The 13,122-nt window shown below is 42.6% G+C and overlaps 2 protein-coding genes across 2 annotated transcripts; both read right to left on the reverse strand.

The window, feature by feature from the left end:
* Nucleotides 1–1,833: 1,833 nt before the first annotated feature.
* Nucleotides 1,834–10,486, reverse strand: cpz (carboxypeptidase Z). Its single transcript, XM_054604336.1, has 14 exons — nt 10,397–10,486; nt 9,100–9,286; nt 8,616–8,648; nt 8,156–8,207; nt 7,682–8,004; nt 7,359–7,574; nt 6,514–6,749; nt 4,988–5,149; nt 4,723–4,881; nt 4,454–4,589; nt 4,206–4,345; nt 3,682–3,781; nt 2,952–3,097; nt 1,834–2,707 (listed from the first exon to the last, which is right to left on the reverse strand). The coding sequence occupies exons 1-14, from the start codon at nt 10,484–10,486 to the stop codon at nt 2,504–2,506; spliced, it is 2,184 nt and encodes a 727-aa protein (XP_054460311.1). The 3' UTR covers nt 1,834–2,503.
* Nucleotides 10,098–12,509, reverse strand: gpr78a (G protein-coupled receptor 78a). The gene is given in 4 exon segments (XM_054605267.1): nt 10,098–10,818; nt 11,427–11,473; nt 11,475–11,559; nt 11,836–12,509. Coding segments are annotated over 4 exon segments (1,029 nt in total). The 3' UTR covers nt 10,098–10,595.
* Between the last annotated feature and the right edge of the window lie 613 nt (nt 12,510–13,122).

Genomic DNA, 13,122 nt, shown 5'->3' on the forward strand with positions numbered 1-13,122 from the left:
TAGTTCAACTTTAAATAAATTGGAGCAATCCTTGACCAAAGACATTCTTAGTCGTCTAATCGATTGATTTAATAGACAGAACTGTTAAACCGAGTTTCTCAATGAATAATCACACAAAATCACTACTTTCAATCTTGTGTTTACCAGAAATATACTCCTACATTTCTTAGAAATAAGTCATTCATCATTCAGTCATTCAGTCATTCATGAAAAAGCACAAAAAATGACTTAGTGACTAAACTAATCAACCAAGACCGTACAGCCCTACAATTTATAAAATTCAAGGTTTACATCCAGCTTTGGGACTTTTATTAACACAAGTGAAATGTTAAACATTTACTGGTGCGGCCCAATTTATGTGTGTTGGATTCCATTTAGCTCTCTGTTGAACGGTCCCATAATGAGGACGTTTCTCCACCTACAGCAGACCTGCATTAAGCTCAGGATCATCATAAAAACCTGCACTGAGTATAAATTAACTAAACTAAACTACTTAAGCTTCCTGGTTAACTGCATGCACTGCATAATATAGACTATACTATGCAGGCCTCCATATAATATGGGATAGATTATGGATGTGAATCCTGATCTGGCTTAATACTGTTAGATACATTAGTTCAAGCACAGGTCAGTGTGCTTTAGAAACCGATAGCAGATGGACTGTGAGGTTATGAAGAGGTTGCACGCGATTCGGTCACCAGCAGATATTATTGATAGACCGCTGTGCATCCTCTGCTCCGGCTGTGGCAATTTGGGTAAGCTGTAGGATGCAGGAGGTGGTGCAGATGGATTATGCTGGATAGACCTAAATAAAACAGGCAGTACAGGCTGGTGCAACAGTGAATGTGTAATGTTATGCATGTCATCATCATTATGCTACTTCTAGTCAAGAGGCACATGACTATACAATGTCTCTTATTTGCATGCTTAATAATTGTCTCTGTATATTTTTCTTCCAGGTAGGGTTAGAACAGGATTTGAAAGTATAGATTTGATTTTTTTTTTTTTGGAGTGTAAACATTATGGTTGTTCATGTGTAGAGGGGGAAAGCCATGCAGCTCTCCCTCCATAAAGGCCCATATAGTCCTGCTGGTTCTCATGCTAGCCAGGTAGAATATTCAGAGAGTATTTAACACAGGTGAATGCATTAACTAGTGCGGGAGAGAACTAAAGAACCCTTAAACTACTGAAGTTTGATGCACTGGGTTCTGTGGGAGAGTAGCATACCTGTGCTTTGACTGCTGAAGGAAAGTGTGGGTTGCTGTCGTGCAAAAACCTAGCAAGCTGCACTAAATAACTAACAACAGTAACTTGGCCCTTTTGTCAATCACCACAATGCAAACGCACCTGAAGGCGCAAGGATACATCACGCAACTGGGCTCCGTAGGTAGTCCTATATGTCATGTTTATCTAAAAACGAAAGCATTAAAACGAGGCTCGCAGCTGCAGCTTGACCCTCTCAGATAACTCTCCTTTCTGGTGACTTCTGAGAACTAACACTTCAATCTTTCACCTGAAACGTAAGATATTGAAAGACTGTGAAATCAACAAATTAAACCAATTCTTCCTGATGGTGTGTGTCAAATAACACTCAACGCGAAATAATGCATCAATTCATGAATGAATAAAGATTGCTGCTACCATATATTACTAATTAAAGACTCAAGTTACTAATCATTGACTCTAAAGACGTCGGCGCCCTCTGGTGATCAAATGCTACAACGGTGCCAAACAAGTAGGGCCTGTTTTAAAACTTTAAAAACTCTTCTAACTGAACAATTTCACTTGATAATATTCAAAATAGATGGAAGAAAATATGCAGTCAATATTTTATTTTTTATGCTTGTGAAATTCAAACAAAGCAAGAAGTGCAGCTGTTCACATTTGGCACAGTATTGCTGCTAATCCAAGTTTATAGTAGTGCTCAATATATGGTATAATAACAGGTCAAGAAAATGTTGACTGTTGCACTTATGCCCAGTATATGTATTAACTGGTGGCTAAAACATAAGCCGTGGAATGTAATAATAATAAAAACAGTCAAATCTGCATGAAATTTGTACCCAACTAATTTTTTTTAAATGTGTAAAAGACATGTTTTGCAGCTGCCGTCACATGTGAAATTGTGTCACAAAATTCAAACAAGTGCATAGACAGTTCTTTTTTGACTCTAAACATCTTTAAAGTTTCACAATTGAGTTATCCATAAATCTTTTATTTCCCAGTGGTTACATCTTTACTTAAACAAGTTAATTCAGCTGCAAAGCAATATTTGCCAAAACTCGGCTAACAGGCCAGAATCAAATCTGTTGCCTAGTGGGAAAAAAAGCGTATTCACATCTTAAAAAGCACTGAAACCTATTTAGGTAGGCCTACTGCTGATTTTAGTGTCACAGCTCCTGCTACATAGACGCCTCTGAAAGCACCAGTGGGGTTGGAAGTGGGATCGTCCATCACCAGTCTCGTATTGGTATCCTGGGATCTTTATTGTCCTGTAATGTGTCTAGACATTTCGCAGCAGCCAGTGTGGAGGTGAGATGCCAGACTGGGAGAAGTAGTTCCACCACCATGGTTTTTCCTGCCGCTCTATCCCTCCCTCACTTACGTCTTGCTGGCTGTAGCGATCAAACTGGTTGTATGGGTCGAATCGGTCCCATGAGTCTACTGTGGGGAAGAGATGGTCGTCGATATCAGGCTCTATGGGAACCTAGATGAAAGGCAAGGGAAATGGTGAGGATGGAGAGCAGGGATAATGGAGGACCATCCATTTAGTATTGTATTATGAACTTGTATATGTATTTGTTGTATTACTGCAGAAGGAAAAGAGCTAGCAGCTAAATCTGGTATAATACATCTTAACTAAACTAAGCCATGCATGGGTAGAAGGAAATGTTAAAAAAGGATATTTGAATGGAATTAGTTAAACAAGACAATGAAGACAAAAATCCAACCTTCTCCAAGACAAAGTCGACACGTCCGGCCTTGTTCATGTTGTGAGGCAGAAAAACCCTCTTACTGACCCTGGAGTAACCCTTGGCTGTGGCTGTCAGGATGTGAGTACCAGGATTCAGCAGCCGCCAGTAGTCTCCATCTTCAGCTAGAAGGCAATACAGACAATATGTCCGAGAGGGGTCAAACAAATCAAAGAAGAGCACAGTAAAAAGTGTTAGAAACAAAAGGGGGAAAATATGCATGCATGCTGACGGCTCTGTGAAGCTGAACCTGGCCAGAGTGGTGCTTCAAGCTGCAGGCTTAGCATGCTAATTAAATTAGAACTAAACACAGTGTACAGCTGAGGGAGTATAGGACATGTTACAATTTATTATTTTAATTTAATTTAATGGTTTGATGATGGTTAAGAAATTACAAAAGTTATTGCAATTCATCCTGTCGGGGACACAAATGTTTTATGGCAATTTATCCAATAGTTGTTAAAACATTTTACTCAAAACCACAAATGTTATTCCATGTTGAAAGGTAGGGGAATCCCAGAACTCATTAGGATTCATCATGTGGTTACTATGAATATCTGCACAACGTTTCATGGCGATCTATCCAACAGTTGAGATATTTAAAAAAATAAAACTGTTAAATATGGAAGGTGAACTTATCAAATTGTGAAAAAAAAATCACCAAAGTATACTAACTGGGAAATGCGAAATCATGTCGGACTGTGTTTACCTGTGGTGACATCTTTCCTTATTCCCCTGACAGAGATAGTTGCACCTTTTATCCCATTTCCATCAACATCTTGAACAACTCCCTTTATCCCTCGATGGACCTGTGCAGGGACAGGGAGAACAATGGAAATCCATATTACTTACATATTATTTTCCTTGTACTTTTGTTCTGGGTCAAGTGCCAATGTGGTCTACATGCAGTAGGTCTGTATAGTCTTTATGCCTAAAAGCACATACTTATAACTGAATGTCTTTATCTTTTCTGTCCTTTCTGGTCTTGAAAACCTGCTTGCTACAAGTGTTCTTCCAGCTAATTTTACATTACAAGTGGGTCTCATTTCACACTATGATTGTCAAATATTCATCCTTCTACTACTTCCTTTATTCCTTTATTGATCCCCATGGGGAAATTCGGGTGTAGCAGCAGCTCAATTACAGATCACTATCAATTGAATTAAATCACCGTAAAAAAATATGCACATTTTAATACAAGCTGGTCATCAAGCCTGTCTAACAGACACTTACAGACTCCATAAAACCGAGCAGAGCTTCCTTATTCCTCTTCCATTCTGGGTAAAGCTCGGCCTCTGATGGGAATTTGTCACAGCCGAGCTCCACAGTGATCTCCAGACAATTAGTGTGTAAGTAGTTGAAGTCTGACATACCTGCAAGGGAGATGGTTGAATAATGAGTACCTCACAAGCAAGGAGAAGGGTTAAAAGAAAAAAAAATGTATATACGTTCTCTCTGTAGTTTGGAAAAGTGTGTCTCACCACCAGCAAAACTGTACCACAAAGCCCCATTGATGATGCCCCTGGTTCGGTAGAAGGAGGCTCCACACCTCTCTGTGTCATTGTTTGACATGGTGTCATGGGCGTCTGCATAGGTACGAGCCAGCTGCTTGAGGACCTGAGCGAGGTGTGTGTGTGTGTGTGTGTGTGTGTGTGTGTGTGTGTGTGTGTGTGGTGAGAGAGGAAATATGACAATGAAGCTGCACCACACTTTTTCAGCAACGGTTAATCCATGAATTGAGACATCCTACCTGTTCATCAGGAGTGGGTGAGAGCATCCTCTCCTCCTGCGGGTGTCTAGAGAAGTCAAAGGGATAGGAGATGACCAGATCTCCTCCGTGGAGGCTGGCGGACTGAACGAAGGGCAGTGACCTGATCCACTTCATCACAGCATAGGTCTCTGGTGCCACCTACAGCCCAAAGGTAGAACTGAATTGTTTTTGGACCCAGGTTGAAATACTGTATCCGCTGATGATAAATCTCCATAATTCTGATTATTAAAAACAATCCCCTGACCTTGCCAAACCAGTAGGCATCAGGGATTGGGATGTGGTCAATGCGGTAGTGCCTGCTGCGGCGGTTTCGGTAGAAAATAGAGGTGAGGTCTGGAAAATTGCGGTTGAGGTCAAGATTCTGGGCGTTGGTCCGTCCATTGGTCCAACCATTCAACAAGTGACCCTGAAACATTTAGGTTCAAACAACTAGGAGTATTACCAGGCGTCAGGAAGTGTGACATTATTTAGAGTGATGATGTTTAGACATTAGTAGGAGCAGTGATTATATGAAGAAAATATTGAGCAAATGATATGAATATTAGTCAGAAGAACAGGAAGGAACCTGTTAGACTTAATCGTTAATTCTGTTGTTAACATGTAAACAAGACCATTTATCCGTCATGAGAAAAAGTAGCAAATAAAGTAACAAGAGAAAAACATTATTAATGCATTTAAGAGATGAGCAAAACTTGCATTTCATTCATATCCATCCAAACTATGAAAGAGATGTTTTGGGATATCTGTTGCATATTATTGAATACTATAAACATATATGAATATGTTGCCATATACAGTGCGAATATGCAAACAGTTTGAGGTTTCAATTTACACTTTGATAAGTATAATTGGAAAACAACTTCATCACATGCAAAAGAATATAAATACATTCAAAGTAGTTTGGCCTGCATAATTCTACATTGTGAGCATATTATTAAAGGGTACAATATGCTGCACACTTTCAATGATGTTTCAACCGTCAAGACCCATGCTTATAAAATGCAAAGCTGTGTGTAGTTACACATAGCATTCATGGACAATTGATGTGGACATTCAGAATCCTGTCAAATGACTGCAACACAGATTTGAGTATACACAAGTTCAGTATACATATGTTTTCTGTATCAGCATGCAGAGCTTGTTAGAGGCTCAGTGACACGGCCTGACACATTAGTGAATAAATACACAACACTTTTAACCAAAAGGTTGTGTCAATATTGCCATACTGAGTATTAAAAGGCTCAAGAGATGCCAATGTAAAAGCCACACTTTTTCATGCTTCTCACACTGCCTCAGTTATTTGGACAAAAAAGGGGGACTTCTACAATTGCTAAAGTTAGTGATGAATTCTCTGGTTAGTGGAAAACAGATTGATTGGTGGAAGTTGGAAAGCTTGAGTACTCTATATCCAATTTAGTAGTAGTTAAAACTACCAGCAGCCTCCACGAAAAACATATTCAGTACTATTCTTCTTGTGTAAATTACTATCTTAATGCCAAAATTAAGAAATTACATATTCAGTACTATTCTTCTTCTATGTTCACAAAAAGATCAACCAACATTGTCATAGTGATGCTCAATGGTGTCCCATTTCACAACCACCAAACAACGTTGTGAAAACCATCTGCATTGGCGAAGATCAAACTGCCTCAGCAGAGTTCCTCATTCCTCCAGCTCCACACCCCTCAAGCCGAACAGACTGAACAGGCAAACAGATAGAGAGCGGATAATGGATGTTTGTCTCTTGTTTTTTTTGTTAACAATATTTACTTCCTGGTTGCTGAGCTCCGGGTCATTGTTATCCTCTACCTCTGAGGCGGCCAGCTCATAGCCATCTGGATTCATGGAAGCTAGAATATGGATGCGGGTGGTGTTGATGATGGTCTGAATTCGTTGGTTCCCCAGATTGTACTCTGAACACAGGTACTGGACCAGGTAGATCAGCAGCTGGCGGCCCAGCACCTCGTTGCCATGCATGTTGGCCACCAGCTTGACCTCTGGCTCCACTACAGTTTACAGACAGAAGCACAGACAGAAACATCAAAGTTAAAGATTCATTCACTGGTATGTCCACATTGAAGCAGCAGAACGAGCTGTAAACACAAATTTGACATATTATCGCTTATGAAAGTGTTACACATAGCTACATTAGCATACATTTGGAGTTGTGTTTGTGTCCATCTGATGAATTTGCATCCAATATACACTCTCCTTTTAACTCTGTTTTGGTCTCCATCAACTTCTGAGGGAAATCTCTGTCTCTTTAGCAGCTAAATGCTCCACTACATTCACCAGCTAACCACTATCTTTATCTGCTATTTGGTGTTGGGCAGTTTGTCAGCATTTATTAGAGCTTTGAGCTGATTGCTGCAACGGGAAACAAGGTTGATGAGAGTCGTAAGATTTAATCAAAACATATCAGGCTGTAACCCCCCCCCCCAAAAAAAAAAACAATGAGCTGAACAATGTTAAAACTGCTCCCAAATGACAAAAAATCAGGTTAAGGTGGAGTCAGCAATTCTGGAGTATGGTTATATTTGAACTCTTTTTATCACATAGCATAGATTGTATGAAGGTTATCTCGCAATTCATTCACACTGCTCTTCCGTACTCACATAGCTCGTGCTGTCCTGGGTTGTTGCTGAACTCAATAACCAGCAGATCCCGGCCTTCTGTGCTGCGCCCAATGCTGTACACATGAGAGATTTGGGAGCACTTGGCTGCTGTTCTTTTCAGCAAGCTGTACATCTGGGCGTTGGAGGCATATGTGAACTGGATGATGGTGCTGGGTTCCTCAGGTGAAAGGCTGGACATTTCTAGCCCCTGTCTGGCTGGAGGAGGGATGCCAGGATTTGGAGGAGGAGGAGAGAAGGATGCTTTGTTTGTTTCACAGGATGCAATCGGTCCAAACAGTACAACACAACAGCGTGACCTTTACCTTTCAGCCCTGCCAGCGGGTCAAAGCAGCCCTCCTCGTTACTGGCAAAGAAACGATCGCAATCTAGGAAGTAGGGCCAGGCCATTTCGATGGCTTCGAAGGCATGGGCACAGTCCCTCCTCAGTGCGTCGCATGTGCTGCGGCAGGGTTTGATCATCTTGTCGTCCTTGCAGGGCGAGGCGATAACCGAGCAGCCGAGGAGGCGTATCTCGGGGGAGCACTCCCCGTTGAGCAGGCCGTGGATGACGCTCAGCAAGAGGTACTCTGCCCCCGACTCCGCTTCCTGGCGACTCCGATGGCCAAGGATGTTGGGAAATATGGTTCTGGAGTGGCAGCGTTTTAACACAAGGTGTTAACAATCAGCTTGGAAAGAAATCCAAAGAATAACAGCAATTGCTTAAAATGTATGTATTGTTAGTTTTTAGCTGGCGCAAAAAAGGCTCGCCCACATTAGTACCAACCTCCACCACCCACCTAGAGTACTCCAAATCATTACAGGAGCCAAGGTTCATATCTGTACAGGTAGCTGTGGGAGAGAGAAGGCAGAGAAAGCTGGTAAGTACACTTGAGAAAAATTTCACGAAAGAAAGCTTTCTTTTTGAAGCTCCATAAATCCTTTTTGAAGCCATAAATCCTCCCCCGACAGGTGGAGCTCAGGTCCCCCAGCTGTGTTTGTTTCCTCTCAGAGAGGAGACTTGTTGCATCTTGCATAGGCACTTGGTATTTCAAACACTTTGGTTTTCAAGCCCTGAAGGTTGATTTATGGCCTATGAATTCATCTAAGGGCACATATAGTCCAATGTCTAAGTGGATGGACCCTGATATGTTATTCTAGACACATCTGATCACTTTTTTGCACCTGCCATATACAATTTGATCTTTAAAAAATAGATTTATTGTAAGGCCCTATATATGAAATGAATTAGCCACCTACGTTTGTCTTCAAACACGTTGTTGCTGCATCTTCCTGTGAGAGAACACAAGCCAAACAACACACATAAGGAAGCATGAAAAGTCACAAAGAAAACGCTAGGAGGCGACATCTTCCAAAGAGACGAGCCAAAGCAGGACTTCAACTTCTTCACCGTTTATAACGAGGCTGATGGTTACAACAAAAGAAAAAAGAAAAAGTGACATATGTGTCTACAGCACGAAGTCATGAACACATTTGTAATAATAAAGTCTACGACAGACGTACTAGAGACTACTACACTGAAGAGAGACTGGATACTACAGACTTTAAGAATGAACTACTTGTGTAGATTATGGAGTTGTGAAGTTTTAGGGTCTGCATCGCATCTCTACCAGCTGTTATTTAATTGATTGGGAGCATAAAATCGACCATCTTCTTCATTCAAATAGGCATTTAAATGATGATTCCTAGTAAACCATTTGTTTTCAAGCTGAAGTCACCTTACCCAAAAACTCGTCTCCTGGATGACAAGTCTGCTGCGGAGCGCACAGACAACTGCTCGTCCAGGAGAGAAGCAGCACCGACAGTCCTAAATGCATGCTGTGAGTGTGATGTGGCAGTGTGGTGTCTGAGACCTCCTTCCTTTGTTTGCAGAGGAGCAGAGGAGCAGAGGAGCATCCCTGAGCCGAGGATCACTGCTCACTGTGCGGTACGAGTCGATCATATTTCACTGCGCAGAGCTGAACGTGGCTTGTGGGGGTGGTCGAAGGTTCATTGCCTGTTTGGTCGTCATAATAAGAGCTGCAGTGCCTGTTCACCAATATAATGAGAGAATAGATATGTTTTCCATTACATTACATTACAGTCATTTAGCAGACTTACAGTCAGTAGTATGTTACATATCATTCACCCATTCACACACTGATGACAGGCTACCATCAAGGTGCCACCATCAGACTCTAACTAACATTCATCATCCAGTCCACACCGATGGCCTTCAGGAGCAACTTGGGGTTAAGTGTCTTGCCCAAGGACACATCGACTGCCGAAGCCGGGTATCGAACCACCGACCCTCTGATTGGAGAACTACCTTGCTCTCCACTACGCCACAGCCGCCCCCATTAGTCTGTAAAACCTTGTCAAACATCATGTCATCGCTGCTTTAATCTTCTAACTCTCATTTATTATTGGGACTGCTAAATTCATTCATCAGGGGGTTTCCAGCATAGAGGTGAGGGACCCGCAGGGTTCAAAGATAGATATGAGGGGTCACCAGATGGTTAAAAGGATAACAGAAATGCCAGCACTTGTCCTTAATGTGTTTGCTTCTTCTTTTCTCTTCAGGCATCCATCAAATGACTCACTCTCTCTTTGTTTGAGTTGCTCACAGCTCATGCGATTAAAGGTTGCCAGGCGAAACAAGTTGTGAAGAACTGCAACAACACAGCTATAATTTAAATTGCCTACAGCATCGTTATGTATTTAGTGGACTCGTGTGTCTGTGTCAGTGGAGTTTATTCTTCAATCTGTGTTTTATGCAGTGATATAACATCCTCACACTTCTTTTTACACTTCACATGTTACATAAGTCCCTTATTAGCAAAAACTTTAGTATTGACTTCAACACAGTAATCAGAATGAATATTTCTTCAAGTTCTTTCAACAAGACATGAAGACTACTTCCCAACAAATTGAGGGCGTCTTTGCAATGATTACAGCAGTGAACATAGTGTTGTGGGCTTCATGTGGTGTGTTCTTGCAGCACAGTCTCACGGCAATGTCTAAGCAGCAGGCAAACTGACTTCCCTGTGGAACAGCAGTCTGTAGAGGCTGAAGAGGCCTTCAGCATCAGAGGCCAGTATGCTCTCATTGAGTATAAATCCTGCATACATGTCCTTGAGCAAGGCCCCGACTCCCTTCCAGGGCTGCTGCTTTTCCGTGACCCTGACCTCTGCAGGACAGATGCAGGTGTTGAATAATTAAAATTCTTCCACATCAAGCTCAGGTGATTCTGGTGTCCAGCGTGCTGCTTGCACTGTGGACTGATAGCGTGTAGTGATTCTCTCCCAGAACCCGGCTGATGATCCCAACCAGGACCTTCCTGTACTGCTGCCGCAGCAGACAGTAGACAAACGGGTCGCTGGAGGTTTTGGCATAGTACAGACATTTGGCGGTTATGCCCCAGTAGCGGGGGATGTGCACAGAGGGCAACAACTCCACCAACCTGCGGGAGGAACACAAGAAGAAAAAGTCAATTCTGTTTCTATCATGCACTTTAAAAATATATATAAAATCTCACATAATTGTGACTTATTTTCTTATATATATGAAAAACAAAAAAGTGTTAATTGAACTACTTGAGGCTGTTGTAAGGCACTCCTTTATATTGTCAGATAAGAAAATGAACACTTAAAAACATCACTCAAAACATCAACAAAATGAATGTTAGAAACTTCACTAAGGTCAAATTTCAGGGCTCCAGCATGTAAAGTACATACTGGTGTGTTCAGGACATTGTGTAGGCTAGTCTTTGTGAGTCAGATGTTGTACCACAGTATAACTGTAAGGACATGATCAATAACAATTGTATCCAAGACCATTTGGATAAACAGGAAATATAGATGAGTATATAGAATTTCTTTAGGCCATTATTGTAAAAGCATCTTAAGACAGATGAGTCATGTAGGGAGTTAACCAACAGACATAAAGCCTGGGATAAAAACAGAGAGAGCGACAAACAAAATACTTTGATAAACAAAACAAACAAGCAAAGTTCCATTAGAACAGGTACCAGCCTCACAGCAGATAAAAACAGAGAGAGCGAGCTGTTACCTTGTTATAACATAGGGTGAAAAGCAGAGGATGAATGTGAAAAGCAGAGGATGAATGTGCCGATGAAGATGCTAATTTTTTTATGGCGCGCTGCCTCCTCTTCTTCTGCTCAGCTAGACACCTCTCCTTCACACTGACAGACAGACAGACAGACAGACAGACAGACAGACAGACAGACAGACAGACAGACAGACAGACAGACAGACAGACAGACAGACAGACAGACAGACAGACAGACATATAGAGATTAATTCATGTCTGACACAAAAAATGTTTGCAGCATTCTAAAATAAGTCAAGTTCTCATTGCAACAAGTCAAACATGTAGAAACATCTCAGACTGTTGAGCTTTCCCCCCCAAAAAAATATCTGAAGGGCTCACTCAAAGTTGCATCTCCAGTATACGTTACCTGGGGTGGATATCAACCAGCAGGAGCAGAGCCTGCACTGTAATGACATCTATCCTCTTGCAGTGGGACCTGGCCACCCTCAAAACCTTCAGGTAGGCGAAGCACAGGACGAGGAGGCAGAGCGCAAAGCTGCTGAAGTGGAACAGCGCCGTAAAGGTGGCATAGGCGGCCAGCTGCGACCTCCTCTCCCCGTCCAGGTGAAGGGTGCACGACGCGTACGTGTGGCTATAACCTCCCCAGTCCATGAGCAGCTGGGTCAGAGAGAAGGCGAGAGAGTGCAGCCAGGAGTACGCCACGATCAGAAGAGCGTCCCTATAGCGCATCTTGCTGGAGTAACTCAGGGGGAACACCACGGCGACCCACCTGTCCAGACCCAGCGCGGCCATGCTCAACATGGCATTGGCGGTGAGAAAAGTCTCAGCAAAACCGACAGCTTGGCAGAACAAGTCCCCGAGGGGCTTTGCGCTCTCGGCCACTCCGACAAAAGTGGCCGGCATGTTGATGAGGGCGAGGAGGAGGTTGGAGGAGGACAGGTTGAGGATGAAGATGCCTGGCACATGGGATCTCAACTCTGCGCTCTGGGCTAAACATAGCAGCACCGACAGGTTTGTCAACAACGAGACAACAGCTATCACCACGATGGACACTTCCAGTAGGAACTCCGGGATGCTCATCTCTCGAGGTGGTGGTGATAGTCAGGATGCTGTGGGGAGTCCGCCATGCTCTCTGCTCCCCCCCCTCCCCCCAACTATAGCTGGTCACTATCCAGACACAGGGCGGAGAGAGCTGTCCAGTGCTGAAATGTGCCCAAACAAGCCTTCCCTGACATTATATATTCCTTTAGATATCGAGTGATTAAATTGTTGTTGGTGATCTTTTAAATCATCCAGTAATGACTCTCCCTGTCTTTAGTGAAAGGCTGTAGAAAGGATGACTTTAAGTTACCCAGTGCTCAGTGTTCACTCTCGATCATGCGCACTATCCGGTGCCTCCTCTCTCGCTGGCATTGCCGTGCATCATGTGATGCTTGAACAATATTCATGCAAGCAGGAGTTGATGTCAGAGATGGAGATGCCATGGACCGTGCACACAAATTATGACAACGTGGTTCTGCACAAAAGGCCTAGGTGGTGGCTGGGAAGATGTCTGTGTGTGGCACTGCTTCAAATTTTGAGAAATATTAATTGGTGGGATTTGTATGTATGTATGTATGTATGTATGTATGTATGTGTGTGTGTGTGTGTGTGTGTGTGTGTGTGTGTGTGTGTGTGTGTGTGTGTGTGTGTG

This window comes from Anoplopoma fimbria, chromosome 9 (assembly GCF_027596085.1).
Source record: "Anoplopoma fimbria isolate UVic2021 breed Golden Eagle Sablefish chromosome 9, Afim_UVic_2022, whole genome shotgun sequence".
Taxonomy (NCBI): domain Eukaryota; kingdom Metazoa; phylum Chordata; class Actinopteri; order Perciformes; family Anoplopomatidae; genus Anoplopoma; species Anoplopoma fimbria.

Bases quoted from the DNA above. Each gene is read 5' to 3' on its own strand.
- cpz (XM_054604336.1), bottom strand. From the start codon at position 10,486: ATGTATGCAGGATTTATACTCAATGAGAGCATACTGGCCTCTGATGCT. The intron at 8,649-9,099 runs GTAAGGTGACTT...GTTCTCTCACAG, and splicing joins TCCAGGAGACGAGTTTTTGG to GAAGATGCAGCAACAACGTG. The intron at 3,098-3,681 runs GTAAACACAGTC...ATTGCCTTCTAG, and splicing joins AAGGAAAGATGTCACCACAG to CTGAAGATGGAGACTACTGG.